Source organism: Ursus americanus, chromosome 3 (genome assembly GCF_024610735.1).
Source record: "Ursus americanus isolate L20-20 chromosome 3, mUrsAme1.1.p, whole genome shotgun sequence".
Lineage (NCBI taxonomy): Eukaryota > Metazoa > Chordata > Mammalia > Carnivora > Ursidae > Ursus > Ursus americanus.
In genome coordinates, this window is record NC_142129.1 from 10,954,525 (window position 1) to 10,972,312 (window position 17,788).

Genomic DNA, 17,788 nt, shown 5'->3' on the forward strand with positions numbered 1-17,788 from the left:
AGACAGCAACCTCACTGCCCCCTACGCCCTGCTCACAAGGCCCCCAGTGCTTCCTTTCCAGCTGAGAAGCTGGGCCCTATTTCTAAACCTCTCATTTATCAGAGGATATTAGTTTAATAGGGGTCGGACTGAAACATCAGATTCCCCAAGTTCTGATCATATTGTCATGAAGTTAACCCGTTTATATTTTTATGTTTCGAAAAGCACGAAAGCTCTGGCAGCTCTCCCCAGTCCTCAAAGGAATGCAGGCAGAGGAAAACGAACACGTCGGTGATTACAGCAGGAAAGCACGTGCTGTCCAGACTCTTTTTCAGTCTTAAAAGCAAAACACCTGGATTCCGGTCTGGACCCCCCCCCCATCCTTCACCCTCTCCCTCACCCCATTCCCCAGCTCCCAGCACCTGTTTCAGTCTGGCCGGTGCTTTCCACTCAGGGTCAGGCACGGACCTAAGGCGGCGGCCACGAGAATTTTAAATTCTGTATAAATTTGTTGAAAGGTACCAGAAACGTGCTATGAACTAGGACTTACAAACATCACCCCTGTGAGAGCTCGCTTCGGAGGCTCCCCGGCATTCTCAGAGAATCGAACTGGAACAGTGGGGGGGGGGAGGACCACGACACCGGGGCCCTCTGGGCTCCTGAGCACCTCGCGTCCCCGCACCGGCCGTCGTGCCGCTGGCTTACCCCGCAGCGCCGCTCCTTCAGCCCGCTCTTCCCCACGCGACGCCGCTCTGTGCTCGCAGGACCCTCGAGTCAGAAGGCGTCTTGGGGGCTCGTTCAGCTTGAGGCGTGGAGAAGCCTCAGCGAGCCCAGCGCGTGGGGCTCCAGAGTGGCCTTCGCCCGGCCAGCACCGGAGGGCCGCTCCCCGCGGCGCCAGCCCTCGAGGCCAGCGGGCCTGCGCGCCGAGCGGCGGGCGGCCGAGGGGAGGGGCGGCGGGCCGCACACCTGGGCCGGCGGGGCGGGGCGACCCCCAGGCCCGCGCGGCCCTGCAGCTGCCCCACGCGCCTCCCGCCCGGGCGGATCTCGCCCTGGCGGCGGGGTGAGGGGCGCGGGCTTGGGCTCCCCAGGGCCTGGGAGGTCCCTGCACACCTGCCCGCCGGCGAGGCTTCATTAGGCCGCGTGAGGGCAGCCTGGCGGGTCTCGGCGGCGCGAGTCCGGGCCATGGAACCCACCCGGGAGCCCTGCCCGGAACCACGGGGTGAGCGTGCGGCGGGCTTGGGGGACTGGCGCCCGCGGGGCAGCTTCTGGCCACGCGGCCGAGTGCGCTGACTTCGAGGTCGGGGTGGGCCGAGGGGCTGGGGGCGCTGGGAGGGGGGTGAGGGAGGCCCAGGACCGCGCGCCCTCTATCCTTGAGGTTCCCATCTCTCTGCACGCCGGGCCGGGAGCCCCAGGACCCTTCTTGTCTAGGCTCCGACAACCGTCTTTCTGACCAAGGCCTAGCACTCTGGTATGTCGCATTCATTGAGCACCTACCACGTGCCAGGTTCGCTAGGGTACAAGGTGGCCTAAAACGCTGGCAATCCAATGTGTCTCCCCACTCTCCTTCCTCACACCACCAGCTGGCCCGTCCTTGTCCCTACTCTAAGCAGTGATGCCTGTATCTGCAGCAGGAACAAGATCCAGCCTTAGAAGCAGCAGACTCTCAATCTCTCCCTCCTCTCTGTGCACTCCCAGCTTCACCATTTGTCCCCTAGAAATGCCTGAACAGATTCCTGTACCTTGACTCACATTCCTGGGGGAAGTCTGGGGGAAAAACCCAGGCAACTCTCAGAAAGTAAGTACCCCCCCAAATTAGGATTGCTCTCCTACCATCTGTGTCTGTGAGCTCAGGCTCCCTCATGGGTGCATATATTTGCTCACATTTTTCAAAGCAGTGGATTATTTAATTCAATGGTTATGATAGCCAAGTGAGCACGGTGAGCCTAGAATCATTACCCTCTTTAAGGAGTGGACAAATGAAAGCTTGAGGCCAAACGGGCAACTGGCTGCAGAGCAGGAAGCAGCACATTCTCTAAGTCCAGACTGTCTCTTCCCCTCGGTGCTAAGGTCAGTGGGTGCTGTTCCCCACAGGCCAGGAAGCTGGAGGCAAGCCCCTGGCTCCGGGGCCAGAGAAGGAACTGCTGCAGAGTCCAGCCCCCCACACACGGGATGCCCCAAGTGAGGAACTGCCCCCCTCTCGCCGCGTCACTGGGGAGAAGCCGTCATCAGAGGCCCCTGGAGAGCCAGCTGGTGTAGATACTGGGAGGGCGAGCCAGCCTTCTGGCTCTGGGACTCTCCACAAAGACACAGTCGTGGCCCCACCTAGACTCCAGCGTCCCGGGGAAGGCTGTTCCTTCCCAGTGAGAGAGGCAAAGCCAGGGAAGAGGTCCCACTCTCCAGCCTCCAGTAAGCAGAAAATGCCCAGTGTCGGGGGTCTGGCCTCCGCATCATCTCCAGGTGCCATCAACTCTGCCCATGCCACACACAACCTAGTGCCTTGTGGGTCTGGCCGGGGGCCCTGCCATCTGGCCAACCTCCTCAGCACATTGGCTCAGAACAGACAAAACACAGATCAGAAGAGGACCCCAGAAGTGACCTGTCAAGTTCGGAAAAAGACTCGGACCCTATACCGCTCAGGTAAGGCCCTGAAGGTGAGAGAAAATCTAAGAGAGCTGGTGTCATCTCTGGGAAAGGTGGGCTCAACAGAGAACACAGTAGCCCCAGGAGATTGCAGCGTGGGCAGTCTGTACAGCCCCTTGTCCTGAATCCTGTCTTGACCTGTGTCAGGGCCACAACCGGTGACCTTCAATGGGTTGCCTCATCAGAAGGTGAAACCAGGACCAGGTTAGAAGGAGCAGGAAAGGAAACACCATATGGTTCCCTGCCACAAAGCCCAGGAAAGCGAGAGAAGGTCCCACCCAATGGGGAATTTAGTTGCAAGGCTCTGGGAAGACCCTTGGGTTGGGAACAATGGTCTCGTCTGGAAGGCATCTGTCTTTCTCCTCTTGCTGCCACATCACAGTTTGTCCTCACGCAAGTTTCTTCTTCCAGACCAGCTGGAGGAGCTAGAAAAGATCTTCCAAGAAGACCACTACCCAGACAGCGATAAGCGCCGGGAGATTGCCCAGACGGTGGGGGTCACCCCCCAACGCATCATGGTAAAGGGGGTTCTCCAGCGAGTCTCAGGGTGGAGGAGAAACCACCAGCTGGAATGCTTGAGGAGCACAGCGAGTGCTCAGCATCTCCCTTCAGGGGCTGAGGTTAGGTCTTAGATCTGGCCGTGTTCCTGCCTATTTCCATGTTGCTATCACCTCAGATTAGAGGAGGAAAATACCTCAGAGCTATCTAGATGAATCTTTTCATAAAACCACTCTTGCAGAGAAAGGCGTCTGAAGCCAAGTGGTAAAGTGACCTCCTAAAGTTACCCAGCTCATCGTGCAACAATCAGAGCCCGAATCTTAGTCTCTGCCAAGCTTCTGGAACTCTTCAAGGGTCTCCCTCCTACAGGTGTGGTTCCAGAATCGCCGGGCAAAGTGGCGAAAAGTGGAGAAACTGAATGGGAAGGAGGACAAGGGCAGTCCTACAGACCCTGCCCCTACCCCTGCCAGCAGTCAGTGCAGGTAGAATTTCTCCTCTTCCTGGATCTCATCCCCACAGGTAGGAAGTTGGGCTCCTGGGGTCTAGAAGGAGAGAGTGTTGGAAAGTTGGCCATGAGGGCTGGAGTTTTTGGCTGATATTTAGAAAGACTTTGGATAGAGGGCGTTGGGAAGTTGCCATTGTCTTGTAGGAAGGCAGTGTCTGGGACTCTGGTGTCCTTTCCCTGCACTGAAGCCCTGGTCTAAATCTAGGGACACTAGGGCTACGGTGTTCCCCCTGCCTGCCTCCAGCTCTGCAACTGAGCTGCCACCTACTATGCCCCTGGCCCCAGAGCCTGGAACCTTCCCTCAGGAGCCCCCTCTGGATATTCTTACAGGTAAGCTGACCACCTCCTGAGGGTTATGTGAGGGGAAATGGCAGCTGGAAAGACAGAGTCCTTTCTAGATAGATAGATGGGGGAGGTAGAGGCCAGTGCCCTCTAGTGTTTTGGTCCAGTGGAGCCTATTCAAGGGGACCTGGGCATGGCACACTTCCACCATCCATAATCCCAAATCTGCCTCCCCATTTTCTTACATTTGTAACCCCTCTTTGACTTTGGTTCCTAGAGACCCCTATGCTGCTGACCTCTGACCAGACTCTGGCCCCAAGTCAACAGAGTGAGAATACTCAAAGGGTGGCAGTGACTCCACCACTCTTCAGCCCCCCACCTGTTCGAAGAGTCAACCTTCCTTTTCCCCTGGGCCCTGTCCCGACCTCCCAAGTGATGCCCCTGCTGCTGGATACTCCTGGCAGTGACAGCAGCCACAAAGAGGGCCCCTGTGGCTCCTGGGGGACCAGGTATGGAGCCTGATGGGGGTGGCCACCTGAGTTATCTTGGAAGGGTATAGAAGGAGAAAAGACGGATGGAGCAGGGTGGGGGGTTAGCTGAGAGAAGCAAGGAGTCTTAATTGTGATGAGGATTAAAAGCATAAGTAGATTTGAAGTGGGAAAGATCTAGACTATTATAGCAACAACATAGGAATGAGGGTGAGAAGCCAGGAACAGGAAGAGAAAGAAGAGGAAGAGGCAAGTCTGGGGTCATGGAGATGGGGAGGGTCTCACCTACTGTGTGGCCACAATGAGGAAGCTACTCCTGAGCCTCACAAAATACTCTTTTGTCCCCACCTCCAGCATCACCCCCCCATCCACCTGTTCATACTTGGAAGAACTGGAACCCCCGGATTACCAGCAGAGCCCCCAGTCAGGACCATTCCTGTTCTCCCAGGCTCCACAGAGCCAGCTTTACCAACAGCCTCAACCCCAGTTTTCCTACCTGCACCCCTTCCCCTTCCCCACGCCCCAGTCCCTGATGCCTCCGCTGTCAGACGACTCCCTCTTCACATCACCTTATGGCCCCAGTGCGGGTCCGTCTCAGGGCTACTTCCCCGGCCCCCCATCAGGACAGATGGTGCTGCAGCCACCTTCTGGGAACGTGGGTGAGTTGGGGCTGGAAGAGAAGGTGCCCATGGTGACAGACGAAGGTGAGAAGGGACAGGGAGCCTCACTGGCTGAACAGCAAGGTGGTGAGCGAATCACCTTTCCGTGCCCCTGCTTGGCTTTACGAAACGCTTCAGGTCTCTGGGGCGCTGCACAGCAGAGTGAGAGCTTTGGAGTTAGGAAAACTGAAGTTTGAAGTCCAGCCCAGCTGTTCTCGGCTTTGCTGAGTCTCAGTTTTCTGGACTCTAAAATGGGAATAGTATTTCTCTATCAGGGAGGGATTTGCTGAGGGTTAGGAACAATAGGAGGGAAAAACAGTATGAGGAAAACACAGAGTAAATGGCAGCTGATCTGAGCATTCTGACAGGCCACCTGGACCTCTGAACTCTAGACAAAACCATCGTAGTAAGACAATTCCAGTAGAAGGGAAGGAAAGACGTGCGCAGTCCGTCAGCCTCCCTGCTGCCCGTGCGAGGGGACACTGGCCTGACCCACAGGCCACTCTGTGCCGATGTTACCAAACCACGGAAGCTCGAGTCAGGAGCTTGCCGGGTCTGTGGGGAGCTCCTGCCCCTGGTACTCCCCCCGCACTGGCACTGGGTTCCTAAACTGTGTTTCTGTGGGAGGAGGAGGGGTGTCTGCCGCGGAGTATGTTCAGTGTGGTGGTACCCTTAATCCTGTCTAAGCTTTCCTGCACTCTTTGACCCCGCAGGTACAGTCCCCTGGAATGACCCTTGCTTGCCAGAACTGCCTTTCCCTGGTCCCTTCTGTCCGCAAGCCCTGGGGCACCCCCCCGGAGGGGATGGCTACTTCCCGGAGCTGTTCCCAGCCCCCTTCGCCCCGGCCATGAGCAGGCAACCTTCTCCAGGTGTCTCCCAGCTGCCTGAAGCCGCCGGACCAGGAGCGGGGCCCTTCCTTGGCAAGGCCCAAGAGCAGCCTCCCGCCTCCTCTGCGGAGAATCCCTCAGCACCCCAGGAGGTCCGAGAGGAAGACAAGCACGGCTGTGGCCCCTAGTCGTGGGGCCAAGGAGTGGAAGGGGGGTGGGAGAGGGTTGGGTGCCACTGAAGAGACAGCAGTGTTAGGAAGGACCGGGGACTCTGTTGACTGGGGTGGAAGTCAGACGTTTCCCCCTCCGTGGGCTCACCTTGCCACCTAATTTGAGAAGCATGAGGGCCAGCCCCACCCTTTCCCCCACACCCCAGTATGGCAGCCCTGAGAGAAAGGATGGTCCGTATGACTTCTGAATGCTGCGTAAGTTTATGTTTCCTTTCCTTGCCAGACAAATGAGCCAGTGTCTGTTGTAAGCAGTAAACTAGTTTACTCTTGGGTTTCTCTCAGTAATTATGTGTCTCCCTGCTCACTAATTAAAAGCTGCATTTCTTTCACTGCCTTCCACTCAGCTGACCAGTTGCTGGATGCAGTCCTAGCTGTTCCAGGCGAGGTCTCCTTCGGGCATGCTCACGTGGAGCCTGGCATCTTCCCTGGGCCCGTCTCTCCTGCTGGAGGAGAAATCGGGCATCTTGGGCCTTGTCTTCAGTCCTGGCATTAAATCATGTTCTATTCCCAAACTCAGGACTGAACCTGAGCAAATCTGAGCCCGGACCTCTCTCTGGAATTTGGGCTCCGTAGGGATAGGATTACAAGAGACACTCAAGGATATTTTAGGTCAAGTCTTTAGCACTGTGAACCATAACTTATTTTTCCAAAGCTCTTTTTTGGGGGAGAAGTGTAGGAATGAGTGGGAGCACCAAGAAGAGGATGTTCCTACCTATATATATATGTATATGAGGCAGCCCACATCTGATGGCCCTACAGTGCCCAAATAGCTAGGATGAGGGTCATTGATTCAAACTGCATCACTGCATTTGCTGAGTGTGTATGTGTGTACCATGCTGGACCTCCAGATGCTATGATTATTGGAAAATACATTTTTTTTTCAAAAACTTGTATTAAGTAGTTGTTAACTTATATTCGTCATAATAGTTCTAGAGTCATGACTCATAAGAACTGAAAATTTTGGCAAAATATTTGGAAACAGAGAAGAAACTTCTTGGTTACACCAGAACACACATGTGTGCATCTCCGTAGGGTTATGTGGACCAACGGTACTGAGTAGCTCCGCTCTGCTGTTCTAGCCATCATCTCTTCCTGCCACTGGAGGATGGTAACAGCCAGGCACCAACAGCCTTAATTTAGGGATTAGAATGTGTACATTAAAATATGAAAGGACTTGTGTTATGATTCATATCTGGGTCTTTTAAAGTATACATCTCACAAATCTCTTTTGTTTTCACATTCTGTCCCATGAAGCCCATGGCATGAGCAGCCTAAAAGCAGACAGAAGAGGGAAAGATGGAAGGCTCTCACTGTTCGCTCACATGCTACTGTCCTGCTCTTTCCAACAGCCACCACTATGTTCCCTTGCTTTCAAAGCCCTGTGGGGAGGCTGGGTATTTTCCCCACCAGCTCTTAAGTGGTTCGGGCTCCTGCCACTCGGATTAGTAGGAACCAAGAATGGAGCAAATGCAACACGGCAGACATCTAAAGCCAAGAACTGGAGGGAAACAGACTTTAAAGTCTATGCCTGGGCACCTGGTGGCTCAATCAGTTAAGCGTCTGCCTTCAGCTCAGGTCATGATACCAGGACCCTGGGATCGAGCCCCCCATGCCTCTCCCTCTGCCTCTCCCCTCCACTGGTGTACTCTCTCTCTCTCAAATACATACATAAAATCTTCAAACAAACAAAGGTCTGTGCCTATGTGCAACACTTAGCTAAAAAGTGTACATTCTAATGGTGGACTACAAATAAAATGAGTTGAGAACTAAGAAATAATGATAGACCAAACAGAGAAAATGGTGAAAAGTGATTAGAGGCGTAGAATCCTAGAGGTAGAAGAAAACTGACCAGCTGACAAGTCCAACCCCCTGACAAATCCCGGAGTGTCCTCTGTGCCACCACGGATGGAGGATCATTGAGTCTTGATTTTCCAGTCACGGCCGACAGAGGTGGCTGCCTAACTTGCCTGCACAAGCGGCCACAGGAGTTTTGAGAGCTTAAATTCTTATAGAGCTCTTTCTTCTGCTAGGAAGAAGTCACTGTTGTTTAATTGATCTGAGTTTTGCTTTCCATGTGCTACAGAGAATAAATCTATCGCAAAATCTGAGGACCGTGGGTCATTCCTCTAAGCCTTGCCCTCCCTTGGCTTGCTCCCGGCTCCTTACCACCCTGCGTGCCTCTCTTCAAATGAAGATGAACTTATGGATGCCCCCTTGACGAGGGGTGCCAGCACCGAACCTGACTTTAATGCAGTCTGGCTCACTGCATTGTAGTGTGACTGTCCCCTCCATCAGAAAGGACAGTCTTTTCTATTGTTGTCTGGAGAGGAATTGGATTTTTTCCCCAGCCACTCCATATTCTTGGTCCCAAACTCATTGTCAGCTATGACCCCTAGGTCATAGAAACTGTTTTAAAATCATTCTCTCAAACTGAGGGCTTCAGAGGGGAGGGGGGTGGGGGAATGGGATGAGCCGGTGATGGGTAGTAAGGAGGGCACGTATTGCATGGTGCACTGGGTGTTACACGCAAATAATGAATCATGGAACATTGCATCAAAAACTAAGGATATACTGTATGGTGACTAACATAAAAATTATTATAAAAAAATAAATAAAATCATTCTCTCTTACTTTGCATTTGGAGAATTGATATTTTGACCCTGAATACACAAAAATTTACTTTGTTTTTTTCAGTCTCGTTTGGTTAACTGTAGCCCGTTGTTGAGTTTGTTGGGATGGTTTGGAGTCCTGTGATAACATTCCCATTGTTTGCGTTTTGCTCTCTGCCAATTTGATCAGTATGTTCTTTACATTTTATAGCCATCGTTAGTAAACAAAATAAGTAATTACAGAACACTTTGACATCTCTCCTTGAAAACACTCTTCTTAATGGGCACTTTTTTGGGGCTGAAAGTTACTGGCTAAAAATCCTCTACTATCATCCAGGGCCATCCTGTGGTATCTCCAGGATTTTGAAAACACATTTTGGGAAAAAGCTTTGCTGTATGGCCCACTAAAATCAAAACATATTCTCTTTATAGCACTCTAATGATTTAATATTCTTGTAAACCTAACAACATAGTAAATGAGACTAGTTTGGCACGGCTTATTTTAGGAGACACCGATCGATCGTCTTTCACGATTATTTTTTATCTAACATCTTTTGATAATCTCTTCTAGAAATTTATGACTATTACACATTAAATTTATTCTTCTTTGGCTTCTACAAATCATGCCTTTAAAAATTAGGATAATTGCCTCTATTAAATCTTGGAGATCCTCTCCTGTTCTACTCCGGAAAAAATCTGGAATTATTTAAATCGGCTAGAAGATTATGTTTGGGTTTTAAGATCGTCTTATGTTTTTGGTCCAAGCTTTTACATTCCTAGAATATCATCCTTTCTGGAGAAGACCGGCTAAAATAAGAGGCAAGTTGCTTCTGCTTCCTCTGTATTACATGTTTACATTATAACATCTGCCTCAAGAAGTATGTTTGTCCTCTCCCTGTTCTTCCTGTTCCCAGTTTGGTTTGATTATCCTCACGGCCAGTGTTATTGTTAGTAGGGGACGTCAGCATGTTTTGCAGCACGGAGCTCCTTCTGGGCTTTACACTTAAAGAGATTATCCTTGGAATTCCAGAATGTGCTGGAACGTTTTAACGTTTGCATCTTTTTAGTCCTTTTAAAATCTGACCATGTAGCCACTCTGTTACCTTCTGCAGGACTTCTACCATTCGTTACAATTGTGATTACAGGGGTGCCTGGGTGCCTCAGTTGGTTAAGGGTCTGCCTTTGGCTCAGGTCATGATCCCAGGGTCCTGCGATGAGTCCTACATCGGGCTCCCTGCTCAGTGGACAGTCTGCTTCTCCCTCTGCTCCTCCCCGCTCCTCGCTCTCTCTCTCTCTCACTTACTCTCTAATATAAATAAAATCTTTTTGAAAAATTGTGATTACATCCATAGAAATTTATTCTTGATAGTTCCACATCCGTCTGAGCCATCCCCTTCTGGAAGGATGCTGTGCTCCTTACAGTTAGCTCTAGCTTCTGTTTTGGTTTTGGCTGGAGTGCAGGAGCAAGTGTGCATGCTGGAGAGCCAAGGTCAGGCCACTCCGCTCCTTAGATCACGGGGCCAGCCAAATATCGGCATTCTTCCTACCTCCTCTCCCCCCAGAGCACCCTCATCCTCTTGACGTCATCACCGTCAGCACAGCAACCTCAGGGTTTTGCACTGGGCCAGAGCCAATCCTTCCTTGCAGATTCCAGGAAAAAGCCTGTCCCTCCAATTTAAGCCTTCAAGATCACAGAATTTCCACTAGATGGCAATCTATCACCAGGTTCGTTGCAGCCTTAAATTCTGATTGTTTTTATCAGAAAGCCCATGCTAATTTTTTCTTCAGAATACCCTAGAGCCACTAATACCAGGTTCAAAGATATTAATGTCATTTGGGTTGCAGCTTGGTTTGCCAGATAAAATATCAGATGTCCAGTTAAATTTGAATTGCAGACAAACAACAACAAAAAAATTTAAGTGTCAGTATGCTTCCTGCAATATTTGGGTATTTATTTTTATTTGCTAAATCTGGCAGCCCTGGTTGTAGTGCTTTGCTAAGGACATCTATGATCGTGAGAGCTTCACAATTCAAAATCTGTCCAGAAGACTCCAGCTTTCTACTCAGCTTTCTTGCAACTCAGGCTCCTGAGCAGTCCTGGGTTCACTATAGGAACCCAGTTCATTTAGCAACCCCCCACCCCACCTACCGCTATAACTTTCCATACAAGCTTCAACTCGAAAATCTCTTGGAGTCCTATTATATTTTCTGTTCCTGTTAGCTAAATTTTTTCTATTATTTGTATATTTCTGAGATAGTCCATTAGAATTTATTTTTGACTGTGTATTTTACCATCATTTGCCTAAGAAGAATACATAAAAATAGGCTGCAAAAAACAATTTGGCTTTTCGTGATTCTACTCTGTTTTAAATGGTCTTGATCAATTATGAATAAGTCTGATTTCCTGGAAATGAAACATCTTCACCCACCTCAAAGGAGTGTTCTTAGTACAGAGGGGGATAGTCTGGGAGATTTTGAGTTCTTAACATTTGTGTTGAGTTTATACTGTTCTTTCAAAAATACCCTTGAGTTTCATAACAAAGCCCTGAGAAATAAAAGCAGAGACATCCATTCTGTCATTCAGTGGGGATTTACAAGCACCTACAGTACCGGGTGAATACAAAGATAAATGTTTGTTCAGCTTTCAGAAACAGACACTCTTACTGGGGAGGACCATTACGATGCAGGAGGACAGTGCTGAGCAGAGCTGCCGGTGAGGACAAAGCACGATGGAAGTCCACAAAGGGGAGCAGCCATGTCTACTGGGGCTGAGAAAGCTTCAGAGTCCAAGGCCTTACTCCTGAAGGAAGAGTAGAATTTGGGTAAGCAGAGAAGGCGGGAAAGGGGATGTTGCGCAGACGGTATAGTGAGTGTAAGGCCACTGAGACTGGGAGTTCAGAGAGGCTGGGTGTGCATGTAGGAACGGCCAACAGAGGGGCCGTGGTGGAGGAGGAGGCTGGTGAGGAAGAGTAGGAAAAGCCGCAAGTACAACGCTAAGACATTTGAGCTGTATTCTTTGGTCGCTTAAAGGCAACCGCAGTTGTAACTCATCGGCCTGAGTTGCTCAGATTTGTGTTTTAGAAAGACGAATGGAGAACAAGATCAGGGGACTCAGAGAGGGGATGCAGGGAAACCGGCCAAGGCCACTGAATTAATCCAAGTGAGAGATAAGGAGAGCTGAGGGTAGGCAACGTAAAGATAGGAGGGGTCAGAGCTGAGAGATGTTTAAGAGCCAGAACCAGTGTGACATGATAGACACTTCGTTGAAGGAATCAAAGTAAAAAGAGGGCAAACTAAAACATTTATCTAAAATGTTGTCAATTGAGAAAGGAAATAATGGGCAGGGAGCAAAGTTGGGAACAGGGAGACGGCTGTGTTTGGGGATGTTGAGGCTGAAGTGCCTGTGTTTATCTGGGTGGGTGTGTCTGGGGAAAAAAATACAGACCTAGGGTCTGTGGCAGCGACGAAAACTAAAGGGCCTTTTCAGCACAGAAGATGCTAGTTGAGGTCAAGACACCACACACAATTGCACGGCATGAGCATGGAGAAGTGGTTTCAGGGTGGACTCATGGAAACACCAAAGAAGGGCAGGAGAATGGGGCGGAAGGAAAGGTGGCATTGAGGTAGATAAGGAATAGCCTAAGAGTAGGGGCGGAAAGATCTAGAAGAGGTGTTGAATGGGCAAACATCAAAAGCCCAATTGGGTCAGTAGGTCTAGAAAGGAGGTTGGACAAATGACTGTGCACAATACATATAATTGTCACAATTCACAGAAGAGGACACTGGGGTTTAAATGATTTTTCTAAGAATGCCTTAACCAAGCCTAGAGAAACTCTTAGGTATGTATTTTCCACTTCACTAAATGCAGATGAAAGAGTCTTGCTTCCCGAATGCCAATGTATCATTTAAGTAACTGAAAGAGCCTTCATAGGTAAAAGGCTATCAATGATAGATAACGTTGTGTGTCTGCAGGCTTTACAAGATTACGTGAGGAACTGAAAGAGCTTATTTACTTTGCACAGAAATTGGTCCTCAGACAAAATACTAATGATGAAGGTAACCATTTATTGAGTACTTATTGTGTACCTGGCTCTCTAGTAGGGAATTTCATTTCACAACAATCCTGGAAGATAGTACCCATTTGACAGGTGAAAATCTGAGCCTTAGAGAGGTTTAAATATTTGCCCAAAGTTGCAAAAGAGAAACCTTTTGGACAGGTTGTAAACCTATGTCAGGGGGCGCCAGCTTCGAGAAGCAATGTGTTTTGGTCATTTCAAAGGGAGACAATAAAGGAGGTCAGAAGGTGGGGGGAGCACAGTCCAACAATGGCAGTGTAACCTAGTGAGGTTTAGAATCAGATCCGCCCATAAATCCTCAGTCTGCATTGAAATGATGTAAAGACTCAGGAGTGTTTCGTTTGATTTGAAAGAGGGACCTGCTGGGAGAGGAGGGAGAGAAGGGAGAGGAGGCAGCAGTGAAAGCGAACAGGAAGCAGCATCTTCCCAAACTAGAGAGGGCGCGGAACGTGTGCACCGAGCAGACGGAGAGTGAAATAAAAGGCGTGTAAGGGGCAGTGAAAGGGGTACCGTGCGAGCTGGATGCCCAGCTGTATCTGGCTCTGACAAGGCTTTTTATGTGGTAGATACCATCAAGTTTAAGATAGTTATAGCACATTCCAGAAAGATCGCATTCAAAAGTGTAGGAGTAGACAGACCAGCAGGAAAAGTCATTCTAACGTCCAGGAATTCAGTGTTGAGACCAAAACAGTGGCAGGGGAACAAGAGCGAAACAGTCAGTGTGAGCGATGCTATGAATCAATTAACGGAATTTGACTGTGTGGGCAGGGAGGAGCGAATGTCAAGTTGACTCCGGGTTCAGCGCCCAGGCATCTAGGAGTGTGATTGACAAGACGCAGAGTCCAGAGGAGCTGGTAACTCCCTCCGCATTGTAGCCTCTGCGTCTTCGCAGGTAGCTTTCACATTTTATTTGTCTCTCAGTCTCATTACTCTGGTCAAGTTGCCTCAAGTACCTTCCTCTGCCACGGTTTTATTATCTGAGAATGGAATTCCCACCCACCGAGATCCCATGGTCCTTTCTGCAGCACTTCTGCCTGATTGCAGCTTCTGTCACCCCTTTCATCAAATTCTGTCCAGTGCATCCTTTTCTCCAGTTTGGCACCCCTGTCCCAATCCATATTCTCGTAGCCTGCCAGGGTGCAATCTGATTTTAGGGACCCACTTAGAACTCTCAACAATAATAAACATCGTATGTTTCCAAGCATTCCTGTTTGTCCACTTATTTCACCTTCTTGCTCATTATTCATTTTGATTTGACTTTTCTATTACTTCTTTTAACTCCTAATTATTTGAACTGGTGAAATCAGGTACATTTTTACCCGGTGAATAAAAAATGTCCCCTGCACCAATTTAAAGGACTACTGTCCAGTGTTTTTAGAAAATATTTTAGACATTCGTTTTTCTTAATTTTCAACTGGAAAACTCCATCTTTTTTTCTCCTTTTGTTTGTTAATGGTAGTTTTATTTTATTTCAAGGAGAAAGCCCAGTTTCTCTGTATAAATTCCATCTTCTAGTAAAGAGCCTCTTGTGTCTTCTCCTACCCTAAACAGCCACCTTTTTCTCACACACACACACACACACACACACACACACACACACACACGTGTGCTCCTGAGACCCTCCAGTTCTGCAAGCCCTGCTGTGCTAGGATGATAAACAGTTACGAAAACCACACCTTATCTGTGTTCCAGTCTGTTGCCTGGCCAAGCGCAGGCCCATCACCAAATCTGGCCACTAACAATTCCACAAGTCTGACCACCACCTCCTCCCCGTCCCCAAAATAATCTGCCCACACATATTCTGTTTACTCAATCCTTGCATTTTATCACCTTCAACCTTTTGTAATGAGCACAAGCTCAACAGATATTTGCTTAACTCCTAGAGGTGAACACCGGGCTGTGCCAACCCATAGTCGGAACTGGCTGGGCGATAGCGGGCAAATCACCCCCCCCCCCCCGCCCCGTAGGCTCCGCGGCGACAAGTAAGGGTGTTAGACACAAAGATCTTTAGGGTTCCTCTGATTCCAACAGTGGATGATTCTCTCCTCCTCCACAAATTGATCTCAATAAGGAAACCCTCTAGAAGTGGCCAGATGAGTCCCATCCAAGGGCCCCTCCTTTCTCTGCCTTCTGCGTTTTCCTTTTTCTCCCTGGGCCCGTCTACTTCTCCGATGGCGAAAGTCTCTTGCTGAATTTGTGGCTCGACCCCAGTAACTCATGGTCTGTCGCTCACAGCCACCCTTTCCAGAGGAGTATGCACGTTCTCCCTGGAGTTCGGGAGCCCCTGGTCTGTGAGCAGACGGAGAACCTCCATCTTAACTCAGTGCAATAAAGTGACTCGGCTCCCACTCTGCTTCTGAATTTCCATCTGCATTGTTCAGAGATAATTGCCCTCTGAGAGGCCTGGGTAAACTGCCAGGAAAATATTTATCTGCCCATTGGTGCTCGTGGGGAACTTTGTGGGCCAGACTCGGGCCCCTCCCTGGAGCACGCTCTGCCCTCAGGCCCGTGACTCATCCTCCAAGCAGCAGGGATCAGTAGTCACTCCCTCGGAGCTCCTTCACCAGCTTGGAAAAAGTTTATAGCACACACCGACCCAGCTCCTTTCCTCCACACATTCCCTGTTCACAGGCCACCCAGAAAGAATAAACACCCTCATGCACTCACCTGCATCCCCCAGTCTTCTTTGTGCCTGGAGCCTCGTTTTTGCAATGCTCCCTGGGAATTCAGCAGAATGAATGGATGCTTTGCTTCACCCTCTTCTGAGGAACAGGCTAGAGAAATGCCCACTCTGTAATTGCCATTTAAAATGGGAGGGTTTGAGGAAGTGGGTCAAAAACTTTGAAGTACAGAGAATGTTCTCAGAACGTTTGAATCATGACTGAGTTTGGCGTCTGTTCCTCTTTAGCTTATTTGCTTGTGACCTTTGGCCTCTCTGCACACCTGATTTCAGAGTTAGAAGATTGCATTAAACAACAGCCTTGGAGTTGCTGTAATCATGCAGCTCCTGAGTCATGTTTACAGCAAATGCAGCTCTAGGGTCACCGAACCTGTTAGTGATAGAACCAAATCACCACCACCAGACGACATTAATCTAGAGGTTTGAAAAACCACGTACCAACATGCACAAGCCTTAACGATGTGTCTTAGGGTGGGTGGGTGAGAAATAGTTGTGTCTGGAAAGGGCCGCTATACCAAAATCCTGGATTTCTACTTTAACTTCATTAACCAGAAAAGGCTATGATAAGGGGAGTATCACTTAATACTTAAAAGCATACAGTCTATTATGGGTAGAGCAACGTGGGATCCCAAAGGAAACTGGCTGATTTCAAGGCAATAAATATGTTTGAAAGAAGGGGCCAGTGGGTAAAATTTCCTTTAGATTTTTCAAAGGCTTTTAAACAACTTCTAGCCCAAAGACTTAAAAAAAAAATTAAAATTAAAAAAATCATCATGGGACCAAAATCCATTTTGCTTTGAATCATGGATATAGAAGTTGTTGAAGAGACAGAAAGAAAATAAAACTAGGGGTAATAAATACATCTCAAATTGTGAGCCTTCCAAATATTAACCTGTAGGCTGATATTTCTAAAATCAGTATAAATGACCATGACAGAGCAAATAGTACATAATAAAAATCTTAAGATCATAGTTAACTGTAAGTGAAAAGTTGATGGTGAAAATAAACTTTAAAGAGCTAAGCTGTGTTACTGGTAAAAGTGACAGAGGGAAATTCAACGTAGTCAAGGGCACAAAGGAAATAATTCAGCATAAATCTATGTGATGCTAGGCTCCAAGCACGTTGCAATCCAGAAAAGGACTAGAGAGAACTACTGTTGATGTCTCCTGAAGACACTACCCTTGTGCATGGTTTTGCTTAAAAAACAAAACAAAACACCCCCAAACCAGAACACAGTATGGTCATACATGCCTCAACTGCAATTCTATCCACAAAGTATTGGTAAATGGTTGTTTTCACAATCTCTTATAAGAAATTGCTGTTTCTAAGACAATGATGCCAATCAGAATTAAAGAATAAGTTGACTTAAATTCTGGAAACCCAAAGAAAGAAGAAACAATAAGTAGACCTGTACCCAGTTCTCCAAAACCAAAGTATGGGAAATTGAGTAATTCAACTGAGTAGAGATGACTGATATGTAAGTTTTGTTTGTTTCATTTTTGTTTTTAAAACCAAGAATCTAAAGACAAGGAGAAGCCAATTGTCTTTTAATTTCCCAGATTAGGTGAAGAGTAACCCAATTAAATGCATACATATTAAATATCTAAAGACAGTTTTCGTCTTACAGATGTCAGCTTCAGAAAGCTTTAACAACTTCACACCAAGAAGCAGTCGTTCAACCAAAAAAATTATTTGCCTGTGTATCATTCAGAAGTTGACATTCTACCTTTTTGGGAAAATAAGAGAGAATTTGCCTATAAAATATAAGGTTGGATACAGCTCTGTTGGAGCCATAGGGCCAGTATTCAAGTACTGGTTTGAACGAATAATTTGGATTATATTAATTGTTATTGCTCTCAAGGAAAACCACTTGTTAGTTTACATACAATATATACATATTACTATATTATATATTAATAATAAAAAGCTGGCTTTATGAAAATAGTGAAAACGTCAACTGTACTTCTCTAAACCCATCCCTATGTTAGATTTTTTAGTAGTGTCAACCCGTTTGGGATAAATGAATACTAGTCCCATCCCAGTTACTACGGTGATACCTTCTCTAAAAATTAAGCAAGCTAGTGTACATTTTAGGATGGATAGAAAACAAAATGTGTTATCAAATGTCATACTATCATGTGGTATCATCATTAATTGGCTATAGGACAAAGCGTATCATATTATTCTTACCTTCTCACAAAGCTGCAAAGCAATTCTACTTCTGAGCCTTCCTAAAGATGAAACAGAGCAGTAGAATGACCAGGGAACGGCTCTAACGATCCAGCTGAAAAGATGACTGTGCTATTGCTGTATGA

At 48.1% G+C, this 17,788-nt stretch overlaps 1 protein-coding gene across 1 annotated transcript; it reads left to right on the plus strand.

Annotated features, from left to right (window-relative positions):
- The first annotated feature begins 1,120 nt into the window (after window positions 1–1,120).
- Window positions 1,121–7,449, plus strand: NOBOX (NOBOX oogenesis homeobox). Its single transcript, XM_087860746.1, has 8 exons — window positions 1,121–1,198; window positions 2,071–2,616; window positions 3,031–3,137; window positions 3,487–3,599; window positions 3,828–3,952; window positions 4,182–4,413; window positions 4,747–5,051; window positions 5,765–7,449. Exons 1-8 carry the CDS (start codon window positions 1,162–1,164, stop codon window positions 6,064–6,066), a joined length of 1,767 nt encoding a protein of 588 aa, XP_087716872.1. The 5' UTR covers window positions 1,121–1,161; the 3' UTR covers window positions 6,067–7,449.
- The last annotated feature ends 10,339 nt before the right edge of the window (window positions 7,450–17,788 follow it).